This window comes from Patella vulgata, chromosome 2 (genome assembly GCF_932274485.2).
Source record: "Patella vulgata chromosome 2, xgPatVulg1.2, whole genome shotgun sequence".
Taxonomy (NCBI): domain Eukaryota; kingdom Metazoa; phylum Mollusca; class Gastropoda; family Patellidae; genus Patella; species Patella vulgata.
In genome coordinates this window covers 86,351,109-86,372,668 of record NC_065880.2, presented here as the reverse complement: position 1 = coordinate 86,372,668, position 21,560 = coordinate 86,351,109, and the positions used below count along the sequence as shown (strand labels likewise).

Genomic DNA, 21,560 nt, shown 5'->3' with positions numbered 1-21,560 from the left:
ACTTAGGATAGATTTGATTGAACGGGAAGAATAGACAGAAACTCTCAAAAGCTCAAATATCAGAAGCCAATCCAGCAATGGTCAGAGAGGGATTTTTTCGAGCCATTGCTTTAGGAATATGGGTTTATGACCGCCTTCATTAGCCCAGTCAGTGCATAAATTTGGGACGTTAAACCCCATTTCATTCACAGAAATAAGAGTATCGCAACACCAGAATGTTTTTGCGCAGAAAAGAAATTTATTACCCAAATAACTATGTTATGAGAAAGCACGTAACAGACTTACAGCGTAAGGAAAGCATGAACCCCTTGCGTCATGAAAAGAATGTTTGGGAAATCAGCCATTGCATTGATAGTCCTTTAGCCCAAGGGGTAGAGTGGTTCATGCTCAAAATTTTGTACAACAAACAGACACTATTTCCGGATTATTTTAACATTATATACTATTCAAAAAAAAGTAGGAGATATTCAGAAACAATACAGAACTGCGGAAATACACTGCTGTTTTTATTAGGGGTAACCAGTGTATGTTAATAACAGGTCAATTGCCTACACCTGAACAGTTCATATGGGTGGCTTACCTGACGGCCCCATTTCACTCGCAAAGAGATACACTGTCAAAAGCGAAAATAGACGTTTTTGATTTTTGTCTTAATAATGAGTAATTGCTCCACCGATCCTCAGACGTTCAGAAATTCGTCGTGGCATGCTCCTAATCAACCGCCCAATCACGATGTGGGTCAATCTGACCCAATTCTCTTGCAGTGTCAAGGCCAATTCTTGCAGTGTTGTCCGTTGAAGTCCTAGACATGCTCTTTAGGGGAAGGTCAGTACTCATGACTGCGCAAGGCATATGGACAATATGGTGACGCTGGAGGTTGTCATTCACGACACGAGCGCGGTGGGCACTGGCACGGGATGAAACGTCGAGCTGCACGTTGAGCAAAGAGCAGAACTATCGGTGCCAGGATGTGGTCACGGTAGTACACACCAGTGACCCTTCCTAGAACAATATGCAAGTCCGTTCTGCCAGTCATGGTGATTCCTCCCCACACCCGAATCTGTCATGCTGTTTGATGTTAACGTTAGCGTGCTCATTTACACGCCTCCAAACGCGAGCACGCCTATCGGTGAAATCCAGAGGTAATCTGGACTCATCTGAGAACATTACACGCGCCCATCGACGATTACCCCAATTTCTACGCTGCCTGCACCATTGACGCCTGTTTTCCATGTGCTGGCGAGTTAATGGAGGCACAACACGAGGTCGTCGCGCATGTAAATGGGCTGCATGTAGCCCATTTCTAATCGTTTGGGGTGTAATTCGAATTCCTGTAACTTGGTACAAGTTTAAAGAAAGCTGATTGGCCGTTTGTCCTCGATTTCGCAATACCTGTGTACGAATGTATCGATTCTGGACTTGTGTAGTGGCTCTAGGACGACCTGAACGAGGTCTATCATCAACATTGTGTGTTGCAACCCTATCAAATATAACATCCAATTACAAACCTATGAAATAGAACATCACACTACAAGCCTATCAAATATATAAACTGTTATATTTATCATATAAAAAGCTCACCTATATAAAACTTTAAACTTATGAAATATATAAAGCTATTAAATGATCAAATATATAAAGCCATTAAATGATCAAATATATAAAACTTTAAACTTATCAAATATATAACACTTATCAAATATATAAAACCCAAATACAAACATATCAATTATAAAAAACTATAAACTGATCATATTGTAGCAGCCCCGACAAAGGTGGTCTCGCCCCTAAAGAAGGAAAATGCGACTTTCGGTAACAAAACAATATGAAACTTTATTCCAGGTTCACTTGGTCATCAATTATTGAACATACACTTAGAAATATAACTTAGTAGATCCTTCTTGGGCTTTCCTTCCGGTGGCTTTGAATTTAGGACTAGCGATCAGAATAGTATACAAAAATGATGGCTATTTAATCGGGGAAATTATGTAATTTATGAAAATATATTTGTGATTTACTTTACATGTAACTTGGGAAAATTTACTTTACTTGAAAAATATTCATGGAATGTGCCCTTTAAGACGAGGTTCTAAGAATTGGGGAGGGAGGAGTTAGTGCTATTGACTCTTACCAGGCAAGCGCCAATGAGTGAATGACAATGGAAAGCCTGCGGGCCTTATATACCTTCGCTTTAGGTGTCACGTGACTGTCTCGACCAATCAAATCACGTAAAAAGGGGACGTATTTTGCCTAGGAAGGATCTACTTTACAATACTGGTACCTGAAATGTAATTATTATCAATAAACAACTATTCTTTGAGGAGGCAATAAGTTGGCAATACAAATATATAGCTAATCTGACTAATAAACAACTCTAAGAATACTAATTGATGTACAGAATAATAATAAAATTAATGTAATAACAATGCGTCCTTGATTACGTCTCGATTACGTCCCACGACGTTACCATGACCGAACATTACGCCTCAAATACAAAAGACTAATTTTAACAAGGTAGAACTCAATATCGCTATATACAACCGTTACAAATTATGCGAGGAATAACATACTCCATCCAATTTCGATGAAGATGAAAAGGTAAATTAACGGATAATTATATGATTAGCCCCGAAAATATTAGCACAATCCCTGTTGCCAAGTTGATCACGGCGTATGAATTTCCTAGTTCTACACAAACAAGTCAAGCAAGGCCTTGCTTGAACCGAGCGTAATGTTTAATCTAAGCACAATAGACTTAATTGAACCTAGATACGATAATCTAACAACCCTTTATAAGTATCACTTTATTAGCGATCATCTCTTAGACATTTATTTATTATTGGTAATAACTAGAAATAAGAAGTATTTGTGTCCCCGTCATCGACCTCGCTCTAACAACCGTTTTCGAAAATGGCGGCTTCCCAGACCCTCGTAGAAATCGAGAGGAGGTTAAATGGATTTACTCTATGAATCAGGATTATAGCAGTTCATGGATATAATAGTGAACATAATATGAAGGTAAGGTAGATTACTGAGATTTAATTGACACATTTAATGTTATTGAAACGACGATACGCATCAAAATCCATGTAGTAAACGACGTGTCGTTCAGCGGACCCAAATACTAGGACCATCTTCACTCGTTATAGGTATAAACTAACTCTAAATTTAGACAACACATGATGGCATTAAACACGATTAATAGCTTACATCACTCAACAATTAATATTACTTATGCTAATCATAGTTTCTATAAAATTTATCATTACAATCACTGTAAATAATCACCGACAACATATGTTATCATAAAGAAACGAAAGACATCCCTATGTTACTATAGTTAGAATAAAGGCTCACGAACGTCAACAAGCGAACGAGTGAAACATAAACAACAAGAATGGCCCAGGCCATTTCAATATGTATAAAGCTTATCAAATATGGAAGAAAAGAGTTTTGTGGGAAGCATTAGAAATCCTAAGACAAAAACCAAAAATGAATAAAGACAATGGAAGAGCCCTTTCTAATGTATGGAATGAATTATTTTGTTAAGCAAGTTATTATCTATTATTGGAACTATTTATAAGTATTATACAATAGGATACCATAAGTATCAATTATCAGTGAAGTAAAATTAAAATAATTTTTTATCAGTGGAGTGGATCTATAAGTTATTATTCGTATCAGTGGAGTGGAAATTAAAAATTTTATTTATCAGTGGAACTATTATTTATGAGGGCTACTATAACTTATTTATTTGTTCTATTGGAACAATAATTAACAAATTTTCTATATAATAATATTGTAAATGTATGAGCAAGAGGGGGTGGGTTAAAAACCTAACTAATTATGCATAGTGTATTGAAATTAGTCAGATTAAATATTTGATGGTGTGGTTAATGGGTTTTGATTGCATTTTAGCTTAGGCGGTGGCTTCAATCCCCACTTTTAACACCTTAGATTGAAGAAAAATGGTAAAGCCATACTCAAAGGGAAATGTTTGTTGTTATAGTCTTAATTAATGTTATGTTTTTATTGTTAAATGGTTCTTACTCATGGATGTACTATAAATGTAGAGTTGTTATTCATTATTGATCATTGCTTGATAAAGATACCTGTAAGAGTATTGAAACGTTGCATGTAATAAACCAAGAAGTAGTAAATCCATAAAGTTGTGTTATTATGAATATTATCAAATATATAAAACCCAATACAAACATATCAAAAATACAAAACCAGACTACAAACTTGACAAATATATACAACTTAAATTATTAAACTATCCATATACATTTTTAATACTTTTTGTATACACAACTATAAAATTGTTTAATTTAGAAGATTACACGTCTTATGATTTAGGTGATACTAAAAAAAGGCAAACATATGGAAAAGGAATTGTAAAAATAAAAAAAACAACAATTATAATCTATAGTTTTATAAATATATATTTAATGGCATCTGCAGGCGCGGACATTTTTTTTTTTTGGGGGGGGGGGGTAGTAAAATTGCGACCGTACGCCAATAAATAAATCCATTTATATTACCCAGAAGGTGACAAAGATATCGCTTCTCCCATATCGGAAATACCACTATCACTGATACTACTAATGTTTTTTTTCTTTCATATTACAATTACTACTATCATTGTTACTACTACATGCATGGTTCGTTTTCATTACATTGAGGAGGGATAGGAGCTTTTTGTCTCTTTCGTACCACAAGAATTGTCGTCAGTATACAGATTATTACTAGTACTGGAATTATAACAGCCACGACAATAATTGGACTGGAGTTTATAGATGATACGATCTTGTCACGTGGTTTGGTTATACCAGTTGGAGCTGTATAGTTGTCGTGGTTTAAATCTATATAAATATAACAAATAATGTATTTTAAAAGTTATTTTGGGAATACAGTATTTGGGATTATTACCGACATATCTGAGAGGCAGGTGCGAGGAGTATTAGATCATAAGGTCTGTTATTGATTCAAGTGGTGTGGTTTCGATTCCCGGCTAGTACGTGACAAGGAGTAGGATTGGCAGTCCAATCTCGTGTATTTTCTCCAAGTCCTCCGGCTTCCCCAACTGCTAAAGACCCCTAGCAAAAGATAATTTAAAATTGAACCATATGTTAGTTCCAAAATGACCTAGTTTGTGTCGAGTGGGCGTTAAACTTCATGTCGCTATGAAACGTCAGCAATAACCGACGACAAACCATATGAAGCTGAAACTGTATGTGTGACACTGTATGTGTCTACACGTCATTCTGGACAGATGTTTCTACACGTCATTCTGCACAGATATCTATTCTCAAAGTAGAACGATCGATGTGTGCAGAATGGCGACACGCCTCCAAATATATTATGCCATTTCGAGACAAAATTAATCAAATCACAAAATAAAAACAACAAGCCAACAGTGAGGCTGATGTCCCCCGCCGAAATCCGCAAATAAATAGATGCCACATATTAATTAATCGCACATCTATTTTTTTTCAAAAGTATCGAGCAATCAAACTGTTTATCAACTATACACTAAATTTCATCACTCTCTATCAGACAGAATCAAAGTTATATTGTCCCAAAGCATCGACCAAGGAAATTGCTTATCTCTGCTTAGCTTGAGATCGATATGTTAATCATTGAACTCAGTCAAGACGAATATCTACATCAAGTTTAAACATTCTACCTCAATTAGAAGCAGTGTGAACATTTTAGCTCAATTAGAAGGAGAGTTATTGTGTTCCGAAGTCTCGGCCAATCAAATTGCTTATCGCTCTGCTTACCCTGAGCAGAAAATGCTCATCATCGAACTTAGTCAAGGTACTGATGTAATAAAACTATACACCAAGTTTCATCACTTTCACTTAATTAGAACTAAAGTTATCGTGTCCCAAAGCATCAACCAATCAAATTGCTTATCTCTGCTTACACTAAGCAGAAAATGCTCATCTTCGAACTCCATCAAAGCATTGACCTAATATACACCCACACTAAGTTTGAACATTCTAGGTCAATTAGAAGGAGAGTTATTGTGTCCCAAAAAGTGTGACGGACAGACAGACGGACGGACAGGCAGGCGGACGAACCCATTTTAATAGTCCCCTGCTTTCTTCAAAAGGCGGGGGACAAATATCACAAACATACAATTAACAATTGAAAGAACATTTTCTGTTCATTAAGCCAGGGACATAAATTGTGACTAAAATCAACCCAAGGCTGTAATTTGTGACGTCACTTAAAAAGTAAATATAGAAATGTTTGTAATATTTACCATCGACATCGTTAAGTTGCAATCGACACTGACAAAAGTGGCCATCACCTGGTATCACTTTACATATGTATGTTAAATTAAAGTCACTTTCGGATGTATCAATTAAAACAAGAGTTATCTGCCTTCTGTCATCAGCCACCTCTGTTATATTAAATACCAGTCTGCCTTTAAATAATGGTTCGGGTAAAAATTTATTCTGATACCAATACCCCAGATAGTCTTCCTATTAAAGACATAAAATACATGATGTCATCGACTGATATTTACATTTTCGAAGCAACGGTAACAATGTCTTGGTGGGCTTGCCAACTAATCAGCATAGTAGATACATCTCCTGAATTATTGACATAAAATGGAACCATTTGTTAGTCCCGAATAAAATATCCTAGAGTGTCTATTTTAGAGAGGAATATTCTCCGAAAATAGGGTTGGAACCAAAGGAAAATAGTAGCCATTGATTAAATTGTTTGGCTTAGATTTGTATTTGGCTATAAATGAATAACAGGCACTACTCACCTCCTTTCCAGTGCTATCGATCCTCGATATTTTAACTGCTATAATCGGGTAACGATAGTGATACATCCAGGTAAATGTTGTTCCGCTTTTATCCGATTCTATCCCTTTACCTTTACACGTTGATCCTAGAATAAAAAAGGTAATCCTAAAGTCTAGACCAGTGTTTGTCATTCATGCATACGATCAGTGGTGAACAGTCGATTAAATCACATTTGGACGTATGTTTTTTTACCAGTAACTTACTTAAAGGCTCAATACCACTCTTGTTGTAACTGAATAATATGTCCCAATCTTTATTCTGGTAAACAAATTGTACTATTTTAGAATATTTCAATTGATTGATGATACAAATTTCATATTAACACACGTTATTTAAAAATTTTGAAAAATTCAACATAATGGTTTGAAACGTCTAACGTAAACCTTTTCAAATGAAACTTCGATTTAAAAATATTTTCGAACCCTCTGGACAAGTAAAATAGGATGTAATGGATAATTTACACAACAGGTAGGACACTTAAACATCTAGTACTTCGAATAAGGCTATTTTTTATTTTCTGGAGCTTTCAAGCCAGCAAGAGTGTAATTGTCCCTTTAAATGTTGCAACTAGTTTAGTAGATGAATATAATAGAAACCCGTGAAGTTGTTATATATCGATAGCCACTTTAAAGACCAAATGAACTTGTCTACATATGTTTATAGTTCACACAATGCATGTACAAGGCCATAAGGTGGGGTCTCCAGTCCCAATTCGGTGAAAAGTATTTCCGTTTTGCTTAACATACTGTTAATTAATATCGCTGTGTAATAGTATAATTAATTAAAAAAACCAACACTCACAGCTTTGTGAAAAATTATTTTTAGTTATGATTGATTCATTCTGAAAATTCGGGTGGCAAAGAAAACTTTTCGGGCACAATATGCAATCTTTATTCTGCGGAATTCAGAATTCGTGCAATTTCGGTAAACTGATGAGTTAGTTCTGTGATAATAAATATGCTACTATTACAATATAAAAGGGAATGAAGTGTGTATAGTGGCACTGAAATGTTGAAATATACTAAATTCTCAATTATAAAATTTAAATCTTACTTTCAGCCACCAGTTCAACACCTTGACTGTAAGAGATGTGATCATCATAGACGACATGACAGTAGTAGGTTTTATCAAAATCATCAATAATTGTTTGTTGTAATTGAAGGCTGATCCTTTCTACACCCCTTTTGTGTATTTGTGTTATATTTAGTATCAGTTCAGTTGAAACATCTACTCTGTTTTGTTTGAAACCTTTCTCGATCGTCCATACACCAATATCTGTAGTCTGTAGAACGAACATAATTAGGGGTCAGATAGATTGGCGCTGTCTAACTTAACAGATTCAGATATAATTCAAATATAAAATATTTTGACCCAGTCGATCAATTGGAATCAACGTGAACAGAGGGAATCAGTTATTGTTACCGACTGCAGTAGAGAGGGGTAACAACGCCACAGAGGATGGCCAGCTCTCGGACAATCCCATCCCGAAACGACCCATAGTTTTGTGAGGGTATCAGTTGAAAGTCGATTACTCATAACCAGTTCTAAAACTGGTGAACGGAATTGACCTTTAATAAATAATATCTACATTTTTATATAGCATGTAATTGTAAAAATGCGGGTTGAAAATATTTGTATACCTCTAGTGACCTATTAGCATAAAGATCATGGCTTTTAAGCTTAGATACGAACTAAGCTTAAGCTGGATGGCCAGCTCTCGGACAATCCCATCCCGAAACGACCCATAGTTTTGTGAGGGTATCAGTTGAAAGTCGATTACTCATAACCAGTTCTAAAACTGGTGAACGGAATTGACCTTTAATAAATAATATCTACATTTTTATATAGCATGTAATTGTAAAAATGCGGGTTGAAAATCTTTTGTATACCTCTAGTGACCTATTAGCATAAAGATCATGGCTTTTAAGCTTAGATACGAACTAACTTTAGACTAATACAGTTTTCTGTAAGCTAGTAAACTCTGTTGTATACCCCAACTGGGATATCTATCATTTATGTCCAGGTTTTATCTCCACCGGTTTTATTCTGATACACGATATCGAAACTGATTGTTGATTGACATAATAAAATTTGATCTTACCTGATTGGTTATATTATTTTGTCGACTGAAGCTGATTTTGTTTATTGACTTGTGAGTTTGATATTCCCAGGATAGTTCCACATCTTGACGAAGAGTTGAATTGACAGGTTCTCGAGTTGTTGGCACCCAAGTGAAATCTGAATTTAATCGTAACGTATTACAAGGTATTCGTTTCTGCCAACATTTTTATTACCAAGGTAATATATAATAGATTAAATTTAAATGGGGTGTGGGGACGAACCTAGGCTAATGCAGACGGGAATACGTTATGTGGTGTCCTATGTAGGGACAGGGGATTTTTGTTTTGGTCTATCTTTATCGAATTCGAACCGCCTGGGAGATCGCTCCCGTCAAAAGGCAAAGCCTAGTAACTCACTTTTTTTTTTATCAAAATTGAGTAAGGATCAAATTTGTAGTTACTAGGGTATGTGCTTCCTATGTTGTACTATATATATAGTTATTCCAATCTTTTGATTTTGTAAGCACAACCTAGCAACTTCCTTCATTTGTCAAGAATACCACAGCAAAACCTAATAACTCAATAGTCAAATAAATGGATGAGCTGGGGTTTAATATTCATTCATTACGTTTCCCTTTGTTTTCTCAAACTAAGAAAAACGTGAGTTACTAGGTTTTGCCTTTTGACGGGAGATCGGCTTTCCGTCCCACCTAACACATAGATGTTGTTATATGCCAGGCTTCTCATCCTATACTAGTGTCGAGTGGAATCACGCTAGTAAATCCCGAGTAACTTAAGAACTATACCAGATTTAAATATCGGATTTAAAGTTGGAATTCTATGAATGTCAAATCAAGGAGAAATCCCACATATATACCTAATCTACTTCCCCGTATCACAGAAGATACAAAAATTGTAATGATGTTGGTTTAGACATTTATGTGATTATTGGAAAGCTATATTGGATTTCACACTTTACCTGCCAAGCTGATGTTGATGTCTTTGTATTCTCCTGGTTGGTTGTTCAGATAACATCTATACACACCATAATCCGTATCTGTTATATCATGAACAAGAAAGGTTATCTTGATCTGTCCATCTGTTCTCGTCAATTGTAGCTCATACTTTACACCATCGATCCGATGCTCTTTAAAACTACCGGCTTGATTCTATAATAAAAATAAAACTTAATATCTATTCTGTTTACGCCCATCCTCGGTATCCACCGTGGTATCATTCCGTTCTACTCTAGTTGGGTTTGTGGCCCTGTGGTAAAATAATGTAAATATACTGTACCTGGAACTGAATTATTGGTTTGATCTCGGCATCATCCGTTCTAAAAAACCAGTTAAGTTGAACCGAACTACCTAGTGTTCTCACTGTTTGTTCAGAAGATGCAGCTAGAAAACAAACATGACACCAGAATAATAAAATATATATTTCTATTCAAACCCAGATAGACAATTATTCTGGGGATTATGACGCTTTGCAATGCCACAGTGTCTTCCAGTGGGAGTGCAGATATTAATAACGGTTCTATTCGTGTATTCGGCTGGAACAGATTATTACTGTTTCCATTCTTGAATTTAACGTTTTCTATAACAAAGAACAATTACCTGTGCAGCAAGAGTTATTTAACAGCAAACCTGAAACAGAAATTAAAAGAAGTGAAGAGATGCACATTGAAGAATCTATATAATTACCACTATCCTAGTTTGGTGCGGAAGCATTTATCTTGAGAACAGCTCAGTCCAAATTAGTGCCATATCAGCGATTTTGACACCAAATACTAGTCGAATTTGATACCAAGTACTAGCTGCATTTGATACCAAGTGCTAGTGGAATTGTATTCTAGCCTCGAGATGTTTGTAGCCAAAAAGAGTTGTATTTGCCTGTGTTTTCAAGTTTTGAACTCCTACAATTTGAACACTCCTTCTTGGAGAGACATAGACGTGTGTAAATAAAAGATTTGAGTACAGGGAACATTCGCTGTATATTCGTTCGGATGAGACGAAACACCCATGTCCGTGTAAAATTTGGTGTGCACATAAAATCCCTTGGCAGTTGGAATTCGATAAAGAGAAAGCCAAGGTTTGCCTCATAGCACACTGCATGGCGTATGCCCGTCTTCATTAGCCCAGTTGGAGCAGAACAGTATGGCGTTAAACTCCATTTCATTTCCAATCTCATGTCAAACGGAATGCCCGATATCAGATGAATAACATGGCAAAAGACATATGGGATGTTTACTCGGAAAAAAGTGTGATATGTTTGCTTTATGTGGCGCTTTCTCAAGGACATAACCAAAGACAACTTTACTACATGTAGGACGGCATACAAAACTATACATGCAATAATTCCGCTAAATGTTTCGAAATGAAATTGAATCGCCTAATTTTGACCTAATGAATGAAATAAACTTACCAATTGTAAATATTATCATTCCATTCAATTTAAATTTAAAGCCTTTTTTAAATGGTCCAAATTTTGATATTTTGGTAGGAGACTGAATTACAAGTTCATCTTCTGCATTAAACCTACAACCACCACTGACCTCTTTTCCCTTGATTGTAGTGTTCGTCTTATTTGGTAGATCTGTAAATGTGTCTATACTTGACATTTTTGATATTTCAGATATGGAGTTAATTTCATTTAGCCTGTATCCGCTATCGACTATTTTTCGTTCCGTTCGTATTTTGATCTTTCCATGATCATATTTCGATTTGGGTAGGTGGATATCCTCTGAATTGTATTCCTCGACGCCTCCAGTTCCTTTTTGGTTTGGTGTTGTTTTTGGCTCTGATCTTCCATGAGTTCTGTCGTTGGGAATCAGTTGATTTAATTTGTCCGATTTACATGGTTCGCTGTTGACATGCATGGTTGATATTGATATTTCACTTTCATATTCATTTAATAGTTCTTGATAAATGGGTACCCTCTGTTTCTTATCTGCAAAGATTAGAATAATGTGTCCATTATTGTTCCCTGTCTTCATTAGCCCATCGGGGCAGATCAACAGTAAGACGTTAAACCCAATTTCATTTCGATTATTGTTCAGAACAAAAATATAACAAAGCTATCTTAACTTTGTTAGCTCCGCTAACGTGAATTAATATCAGGCGATTTAGAAAATAAACATATCCGGGTTTGAGCATAACTATAGCGATATTTTGGGTCTGCATGATCAAAAGCATTATCGCGGGACGTAGCTTCTTTTGGATTAAATATAAAGGTATCAACTGTGGTACTTTAAACATCTTATCCGGAAAGATTATGACATTTATTTAAACAGCAAAATATATTGGCTTTATGAACACCACAGTAATGCCGTCTTTTAAAATTTGACTTAAAAACCCAACTGAAATAATATCATATTGAATTTACAGTCGCAACATAGAACACATCGGCAATGAAATACATACATAATACACAATACGAACACGAGAAAGTGAAATGAGGTTTAATGTCCACTCAACACAAACTAGGTCATTTCGGGACTAACAAATGGTTTTAATTTTATTTCAATAATTCGCTTGCGCGTAGGGTTCTTTAACAGTGGGAGGAAACCGGAGGACCCGGAGAAAACCCACGAGGTTGGACAGGTGACCCTACTCCTTGCCACGTACAACCGGGGATTCGAAACCACGCCAGTTGACCCAATGACAGGCCTTATGATACAGGCCTTGAACCTAGTTTGTGTCGAGTGGACGTTAACCCCCCCCCCTCTCTCTCTCTCTCTCTCTCTCTCTCTCTCCCCTTTACGTCGTGTCTATTTGATTGTATTGGAGAACTAGTAAAATATCGAAATATATCAAACGATCCTGGAGAAAGGTCACACTTAAATGGAGTTCACATTCTGATAGAGAGGGAGATAAAAAAAACCGACCAATATGCACTCCAAATACCTACGTTGATATTATAGAGTCTGCCAGAACTACATCTCCCTACAAGGTTAAATATTTGTCTCACACCTTTTTCAAAGATTTCAAAACGTCCAGGAAGAACATCAACAGACCCCAAAATAAATGATATTCACGTTCTGAAATACTCATTATTTATTATTATTATTACAGCATATTTATAGCGCGCCCTTTCATATAACATGTTCAGGGACACTTTACAACGTGACAATGTAAATCATACATAAACAACAAGATTATGGACATGTTAACGATTGTATACAGAGTCAGCTAAAAGCCTGATTAAATAAATGTGTTTTAAGTTGTTTATTAAATCAATATAGAGATGTGCAACATCTTAAACCAAATGGTAGATTATTCCATAAAACAGGTGCTTGTTAACTAAAAGAGCACTGACCATAAGAGACTAGTTTTGGGCTTTAAAAGTAGTTTATCTGATGTACGTAATGTTCGGCCAGGTGTATAAACTTCTAAAAGATCTCAGAGGTAAACAGGAGCTAAATTATTTAAACATTTAAAAGTAAGTAATAAAATCTTAAAATCAATTCGATATTTAACAGGTAGCCAGTGTAAATTATATAAAACAGGAGTTATGTGGTCACATTTCTTAGTTAAAGTAACAAGTCTAGCCACAGTATTCTGTACTTTTTGTAATTTATCTATAAGCTTTAAAGGTAAACCACTTAAAAGTGAATTAAAGTTATCTAATCGAGAAGTGACCAGAGAATTAACAAGTGACTTAGTGGCCTCTACATTTACACATTTACGTATTTTACCTATATTTCTGATATTAAAATAGCACAATTTACAAATATTATTTACTTGAGCTCCCATAAGCATACACCTATCAAAGATTGCGCCAATATTACGAGCAGAATAAGATGAAAATATATCACAATTACCAATTACAACAGGGGGGTTATCATGTGCAGATTAACTTAATTGATGCATTGAGCCTAATAACAAACATTCGGTTTGATCATCATTCAATTTTAGAAAGTTCTTTGACACCCATTTTCTAATTTCACTAATACAGTTCTCAATTTTGATAAATTGAAACAAGATGGACAATTAGGTGTAAATGAAATATATAATTGAGTATCATCGGCATACAAATGAAAGCTGAGACCATATTTTCTGCCAATATCACCTAATGGTGACGTATAGAGGGTAAATAGAATCGTACCAAGAACAGAACCTTGGGGAACCCCAGATGAAAAAACAGATTCAGACGACGATTTCTAATTAACTAAAATACACTGTTTTCTACCCACAAGATAGCTTTCTAAAAGATTTAATGCAGAGCCACAAATACCGAACTTAAATAGAAGTCTACGTAGAAGAATGGAAGGGTCCACCGTGTCGAAAGCAGCAGATAAATCTAATAAAATTAAAAATGTACATTTTGATATTATCAATTTCCATTAAAATATCATTTGAAACCCGGGTTAAAGCTGTTTCGGTACTGTGAAATTGTTTATAGACACTTTGAAATGGTTCATACAAACAGTTATCATCTAGATTGGCCTTTATCTGAGAATCAATACGTTTCTCCAATATTTTAGAAATAAAACTTAAGTTAGAGACAGGCCTGTATGGATTTGTTTTAAAAAAAACATTAGGATCCAGTGTAGACTTTTTAATTAAAGGGGTAACATAAGCTTGTTTGAAAACGTTGGGAATAGTAGAGGATGATATACAAGAATTAATAATATTGGTAAAATCTGGAATAACTTTGTCTAGACAATCCTTAAGAACAGACGTCGGAAGAGGATCTAATGAACAAGATTTAGGAGCAGACGATTTAATTAGCTTTAAAAAAAAGATTCACTAACCAAGTTAAAATTTTCTAAGTAAACAAAATTTTCTAACTTATCAAAATCATGAGCGTTAAAGTCAATAGTTTTATTTCAATCATCAAGTTCAGTTCGTATTTTCTGTACTTTTACTTTAAAGAAATCAGAGAATAAATTTGCAAGTTCAGTGTCATTATCATCTTCCGGGAGAATAGTACGCTCAGCATTATGGTCCAAAAGGGAATTCACAACTTTTTTGTCTGTTTTCGCCATTTTCTATTTTATAAGAGTAAAATTTAATTTGAGCGTCTTCAATTAATTTATTCACATTGTTTTTTAAAGATTTATAAATCTGTTTATGGACATGTAGATTTTTTTCCGCCACAGATGTTCAGCCTTATTACGGTCCCCTTTTGGCTTCTAAAATAGAATCATTAAACCACTGCGTATTGGGAAGAATAGTAAATGTTTTCGTTTGAAGAGGAACACGCAAGTCCAAAATTTCAGCAAGCTTTGAGTGATATTGGGTTACCTTCTCTTGTATATCTTGAATACGTTGAATGCCATTGAAATTCGAGTTCACTATTTCCGCTTTAAATTTATTAATGTCAAGTGATTTAAACCTTCGATATGTTAAAGTCTTTCTTGTATAAACTAAATTTCGATGATGATTTTGGCTCAGTGAGTAAGATTTCAACTACTTACCTTACTTCCAATGTAATATGGGGGCGGGGGGGGGGGGCTCGGTGAGTAAGACTTCAACTACTTAACTTAATTCCAAGGTGGCTCAGTATAAGTAAGACATTGGCTCGCTAACCTGGAGATCCCGTTTTGGATCAGTGGGATTTCCCATGTGCCCCTTCCCCCCTTGTCCGTGATGCAAGGGACAACGTATAGCAGTTCGGGTGGGACGAAAAACTGGGATCCCGTTTACACATTAGCGTGCACGTAAAATAAACGTGGTAGCTACGATTCGATATGAGACTAAGTCGTAGCGTTCGCTGTCTGGGCAATATTTCCCTCATAGCAAACTGTATACGGTATGTCCGTCTACATTAGCCCAGTTGGAGCAAAACAGTCGGACGTTAAACCCCGTATTTTCATTTCGTGCTTTTCATTCGCCAATATGAACTACAAACTAGTTCGTTATTCCATAATATTACAAATTCCACATCAAGTGAATAACGAACTACAAACTAATTTTTTATTGCATACTATTACTAATTCCATATCTGGTGAATAACGAAGTATAAACTAGTACGTGGTTCGTTATTCGCCAAAACAGTCGGACGTTAAACCCCGTATTTTCATTTCGTGCTTTTCATTCGCCAATATGAACTACAAACTAGTTCGTTATTCCATAATATTACAAATTCCACATCAAGTGAATAACGAACTACAAACTAATTTTTTATTGCATACTATTACTAATTCCATATCTGGTGAATAACGAAGTATAAACTAGTACGTGGTTCGTTATTCGCCAAAATGAAACATCTCGTTATTCAGGTAGAAAGACAGCTTGTTAGAATCTATTTCCCAAGACTTTGAAGATTTATCAACCAATTGTTCTATATGATAAAGTAAAAATAGATACATATATACCTGATATCATTTCGACTTCTTTACCCATGGTTTGCGTGTTGAAATTGCGTAGACCGAAACCTTCTGAATTGTATTCTGTTAGGTCGTGTTTTTCTTTTGGATTTGGTGTCGTTTTTGTCTCAGATCTCCCAGGAGTTCTGTAGTAGGTATTCATTTGATTTACTTTTCTCATGATGAATGACATTAACATACTATCTCCCTCATGTTTTATAACCCGTTTTAGCAAACTGATTACACTCTGCATTTTATCTGCAAAGATTAGGACAATGTGTCATTATTATTTAAAACAAACGCACAACAAAACAATCTTAACTCTGTGAAACCCTCTAACGTGACGTAATATCAGGTGCTTCAGAAAATGAAATAATGTTATGTGTGTGACTATTTCAATAGCTTGGGTCTGCATGAACAAAGGCATTATCGCGTATATTATCAAAGACCCGTATAGTGCAGCTACTGTTTTATCGTTTGGTAGAGCTGTTGGACACTTGGCTGCACTGTCGTCATAATATTCAAGTTATATCAGGGGTGCCAAGCTCATTTTGATTCCGGGGCCACATGAACTAAAAGTTTACATCAAGTGGGCCGGAGATATACAACAATATCAAGATAAAGAAACTTTTAGTGATGAAATATACATGTAATTAAATTAAACAAAGATACAATATATTAATCTGATATGACGAATATCAGTGGCGAAATCATCGTAACATCGCCATGATAACGTCAAAAGAACACCAAATGATTGGTGGGATCGTGGCAGACACGCGATGGTCGTGGTGAAGACGCCATGAAGTCGCCCTAGCAAATGTTACAATTTTCGCAGCGTCTTTGTCACGTGAGTATTGCGCGTGTACAACGTCCATGGCGTTGTACACGCGATCTGAGACCTCTTCCGTCGCCGTAGCAGCGCAGTAAGGACGCCACACGGTCTGACGGGGGTATTACATAGGGCAGCAATCAGCAATTATACTACACGGTTTAAATCCGATTCGCATTAGATTTAAAAATCAATTCTGTTCACCCGCAACAAGAAATGAAATGAAATGGGGTTTAACGTCCTGTTCTGCTCCTATACTGGGCTAATGAAGACTGGCATACGCCATACAGTGCGCTATGAGGGAAATTTTGCTCGGGCAGCGGCACTATCGCCTACTCTTATATCGAATTCCAACTGCCAAGGGGTCTTTTACGTGCATTTAAATGTATACACGGGACCTCGGTTTTTCGTCTCATCCGAAGGACTAGACAGCTGTCCTTGTCAGGCCCTCCGTTCTGCACTCAGCCGAAACAAAATATATAACAGGTAGCATAGATCAATGAATTGTCAATTCAAAATATTTCTACAAAATGACCAACTGAATGGAATTTACAAGGGATTCTAATTGCGCCATAATGACGCATTAAGACTTTAAGGGTATATGAACTTAGTCATAAATCATGTGCCCATAAAATGAACTGTTCACCTTAAACCAACCTGATCTTTACAAATTTATTCTATATGTCCAATATAAAGAAATAAAATGAATAAGTGTGTCATATCCCGTTCGTGTGCAGCCTTTTATCATGGAAATTTCCATAGATATGCTAATTACATGTATACACACGTACGCAGAGGCGGATCCAGAGGGGGGGGGGGGGAGATCAGCTACATACATTTTTTTGTAAATCAACACTTTTTATGAGAAAGGTTTCTCGGCCGTGTGCTTTATCCTTTATCGTCAGATTTGGGACAGGATGGGCACTCAAAGCACGAGATAATGATATAGGTATTATGTGATATCACAATTAATGCTTTGCATCCATGAAATTGAATCACAAAGTCATTGTATTAATTCATAATAGAAATTGACGTCAAACGAGGTGTTGAATTTCTCTGTTTAAAAAGCTCAATGTGTATGTATATGCGCCAAAATGACGATAGAGACCAAGCGGGAGGGGGGGGTACATTGTCTCAGGAACATGACCCCCCCCCCCCTGCAAAAATTCCTGGATCCGCCCCTGATACGTGCGTCAATTTGCACTAAGTTCGAGACTACGCCCCCCCCCCCTCTTCCCTTAAACTACATCAGCGTATTAACTTGTTATGTGTATCCCGAACCTATCATACTCGCAGCCTCTGTAACGACACTGTATAATTTATGGATGCTATCAAACAACTTGGTCTTCCCGACACAAAAAGGGTTTGATACTGTTCTATATTCTGCAGGTGATGTTAAAGGCGACGTAAACTTTCTTCCGAGACTTGACTGATAAGGAACTGTCATCGTATCCCTCGACGGTATGATACTTGACTATAAATTATGAGTAGCAAAACCTGCATCATACAGTAAGTCGTGATAAAGAATTGTCGTCTTCTGCTTCGACGGCATAGAGAGAGAAACATGGGGTTTAACGTCCACTCGACACAAGCTAGGTCATTTCGGGACTAACATATGGTTTAATTTTATTTCAATAATTCGCTTGCGCGTAGGATCCTTTAGCAGTGGGAGGAAACTGGAGGACCCGGAGAAAACCCACGAGGTTGGACAGGCGACCCTACTCCTTGTCACGTACAACCGGGGATTCGAAACCACGCCAGTTGACTCAATGACAGGTCGTATGATACAGCACGCACGTGCTAACCATTCGGCCATCCACCCCACCCCCCTCGACGGTATATTAGACTATACGTTATGAAATAACAAAACCAAACAAATACCCCTTGATATTTATGCATCTTACGTAACTTTACTATCATACACATGTGCAAAAATGTATATGACAAAATTTACATGCATAAGTAAATGGTGTGCATGCGAACAGGAATTAACTTGCTTTCTATTATACCAATTGGTGATATGACCAAAAAATCATAAAATTATTGATGGAAATATTGAATCGTGTGTCGGCAATTCCCGTCAATATTATTGAGTCAATATATCGAGTCAATATATTGGGTCAATAATATTGATGGAATTATTGAACGTGTATGGGCCCATTAGGTAACGACAAATACATTCTGCAAACAGACCCTCTCTCAATCAAGTTACGGGATAAACATGGCTTCTTACATAGATTTGTTATATTTTGGGATATTTCCTCGCAAATAAAATGTTTTGAGACGGCAAATGAAACGAAATTATAAAATGGGATTTAACGTTCTATTATTCTGCTCCGACTGGACTAATGAAGATGGTCATACGCCATACAGTTACATGAGGGAAATTTTGACCGGACAGCGGCGCTACGGCCTACTTTTACGTCCGCGCCAATGTGTACACGGGGCCTTTTTTTGTACCATCCGAACGATTAATTTGAGACTGATTTGAAGCGCAGTTTTTATAATTATTAATTAGTTTGAATATGTTTTGGTCCAAATACATCATCAAATCACCCAGTTTGCACACGGGAAGGCAACTTTAATCTTTGGTGTCCACGGGAAGGAACCCTTGGCATGTGAAATTCGAAGACCATGGGTGTAAAAATATGTCTGAATTTATCTTTTATATAGATGACAAAGATTTTAAATTACAACTGCTCTGTGAAATGATATATGTTTTCAGAAAATCGTGATCGATGTGAGGTTTATTCTAAGAAAAACATCGAATCTTACATGTAATGTATTCTTGATCTGTAATAAATCAAGACAATTTTTTCTACATTTTGATGAAGAGGTTGGAAATAAACTATACATTTGTATTTCAAGTTAAAATTGTTTACGCCTTTCAAATTATTGAGAAAATATAGTTTTCTTTGTTTGAATTGTCTGTTTAGTGTTTCAGATTAAAGTTATGATAAAAATACAGATTTCAAGAATAATATAAACTTTTACGTCTTTTTTGTATTGACAATAATTTACCCCCTTACCCTCCGTCGGGACGTTCAAGTCCCACCCCCACCCGCTTCAGAAAAATTTGCAAAACTTAAAAATAATTTTGTGGATACCCTAACCAAACCCAAATCATCTATAAAATATCATAAAACAAAGGGGGTGGGGGTGGGGGTGGCGAATGGTTAGCAACTGGCGTGGTCTTGAATCCCCGCGTACGTGACAAGGAGTAGGGTCGCCTGTCCAGCCTCGTGGGTTTTCTCAGGGTCCCCTGATTTCCCCCACTGCTAAAGGCTCCTATGCGCAAGCGAATTATTGAAATAAAATTAAACCATGTTAGTCCCGAAATGACCTAGTTTGTGTCGAGTGGACGTTAATCCCATTTCTCTCTATATATATATATATATCTCTCTCTCTCTCTCTTACTCTCATAAAACAAGAAATTATGTTAAAACTTATCCACTTGGACCCGAAAGGAATATACAATTTTGCTTTTAAACAGAACAATGGGGTCTTTATGAGAAGTTTGCATTTTGAATATCTATTTTGAATAACCAAATAATGGATATGTACAGGGTTATCCTCACCGCTGAAAAGAACAACTTAAAATGAATTTACAGGGAAAACCTCACTGTCGTGTGATATGTAAAATACATAAGATTTGCACGCGGACATTAAATAGATTGATTGTTCAACTGAACAAAGAATCGTACTTCGTAGCCTTAATGAAGACATCTAAACGTTTTATCGAGATGTATTTTTTTCAACTTAAATCTATACGCCAGAAATAAAAAATACTCCTTTCATAATACTGGCAAATAGCCAAGTATAAAACCGTGATGGTTAAACTACAACCCGTCATTGCCCCGGAGAACATCACATTTCTCCACGACCATAGCAGGCTGTAGTATAATAACACGATTAGAAAGGCGATCGCGGCCTTGTCATGTTGTGGCTTTAACCAGCGCGTTTTTTCCCACGTTCATGACATGGGGCTTTAATCACACGACCATAACGATTCTCTCCACTACGATGAAAATCTCCAGAGTCACCCTCCCCACTCACACACACTCACCCACACACACACACTCACCCACACACACTATCATTTTTTGAAAACCTCATTAACACCACATGCCTATAGCAGTGATAAAAAGTGGTTCTCACCATTTTGAAAACAAACTAGATGATGGTGTCAGAGGCGTAGCCGTGAAATATATATTGGGGGAGGGGGTCCGCAACCCTAACCCCTAACCCTAACCCATTTTTTAAAATCCCTAAACAATATAAACAAACACCGTGTGGCCATGCTGTCTACCAAGACCCCGGGTGCAAAAGCATTATGGTTACGTTGCTGGCCGAGCGGGCGACAAATATTTGGTTTAGGCGGTAATGTTTTTGGGTACCTACATGTGATTCACTCTGATAAGTGGCAGAAAAAAATTAACAAAATATTACTGACAGACTAACTAGACACAATTTTATGGAACACAGGTACTTTTCACTTCACACATGTTTCCAGGATGATTATCTCTGTG

At 36.4% G+C, this 21,560-nt stretch overlaps 1 protein-coding gene across 8 annotated transcripts in view; it reads right to left on the bottom strand.

Moving 5' to 3' along the window:
• Positions 1-1,539: 1,539 nt before the first annotated feature.
• LOC126812093 (uncharacterized) overlaps positions 1,540-21,560 on the bottom strand; it is a 174,436-nt gene continuing 154,415 nt past the window's right edge. For 4 of the 8 annotated variants that reach the window (XR_008786119.1, XM_056098947.1, XM_050538306.2 and 1 more), the window contains one exon: positions 1,540-4,865. Coding sequence is in view for 7 of the 8 variants with exons in the window: in XM_056098947.1 (XP_055954922.1) it covers positions 4,654-4,865 (212 nt within the window). In the remaining variant the exon portion in view is untranslated. Of the gene's footprint in view, positions 4,866-6,274; positions 6,498-6,790; positions 6,916-7,883; positions 8,113-8,931; positions 9,069-9,869; positions 10,060-10,186; positions 10,291-10,506; positions 10,537-11,314; positions 11,840-12,799; positions 12,863-16,211; positions 16,481-21,560 lie in introns of those variants that run through there. The other 4 variants (XM_050538307.2, XM_050538311.2, XM_050538312.2 and 1 more) reach the window with 4 other exon arrangements.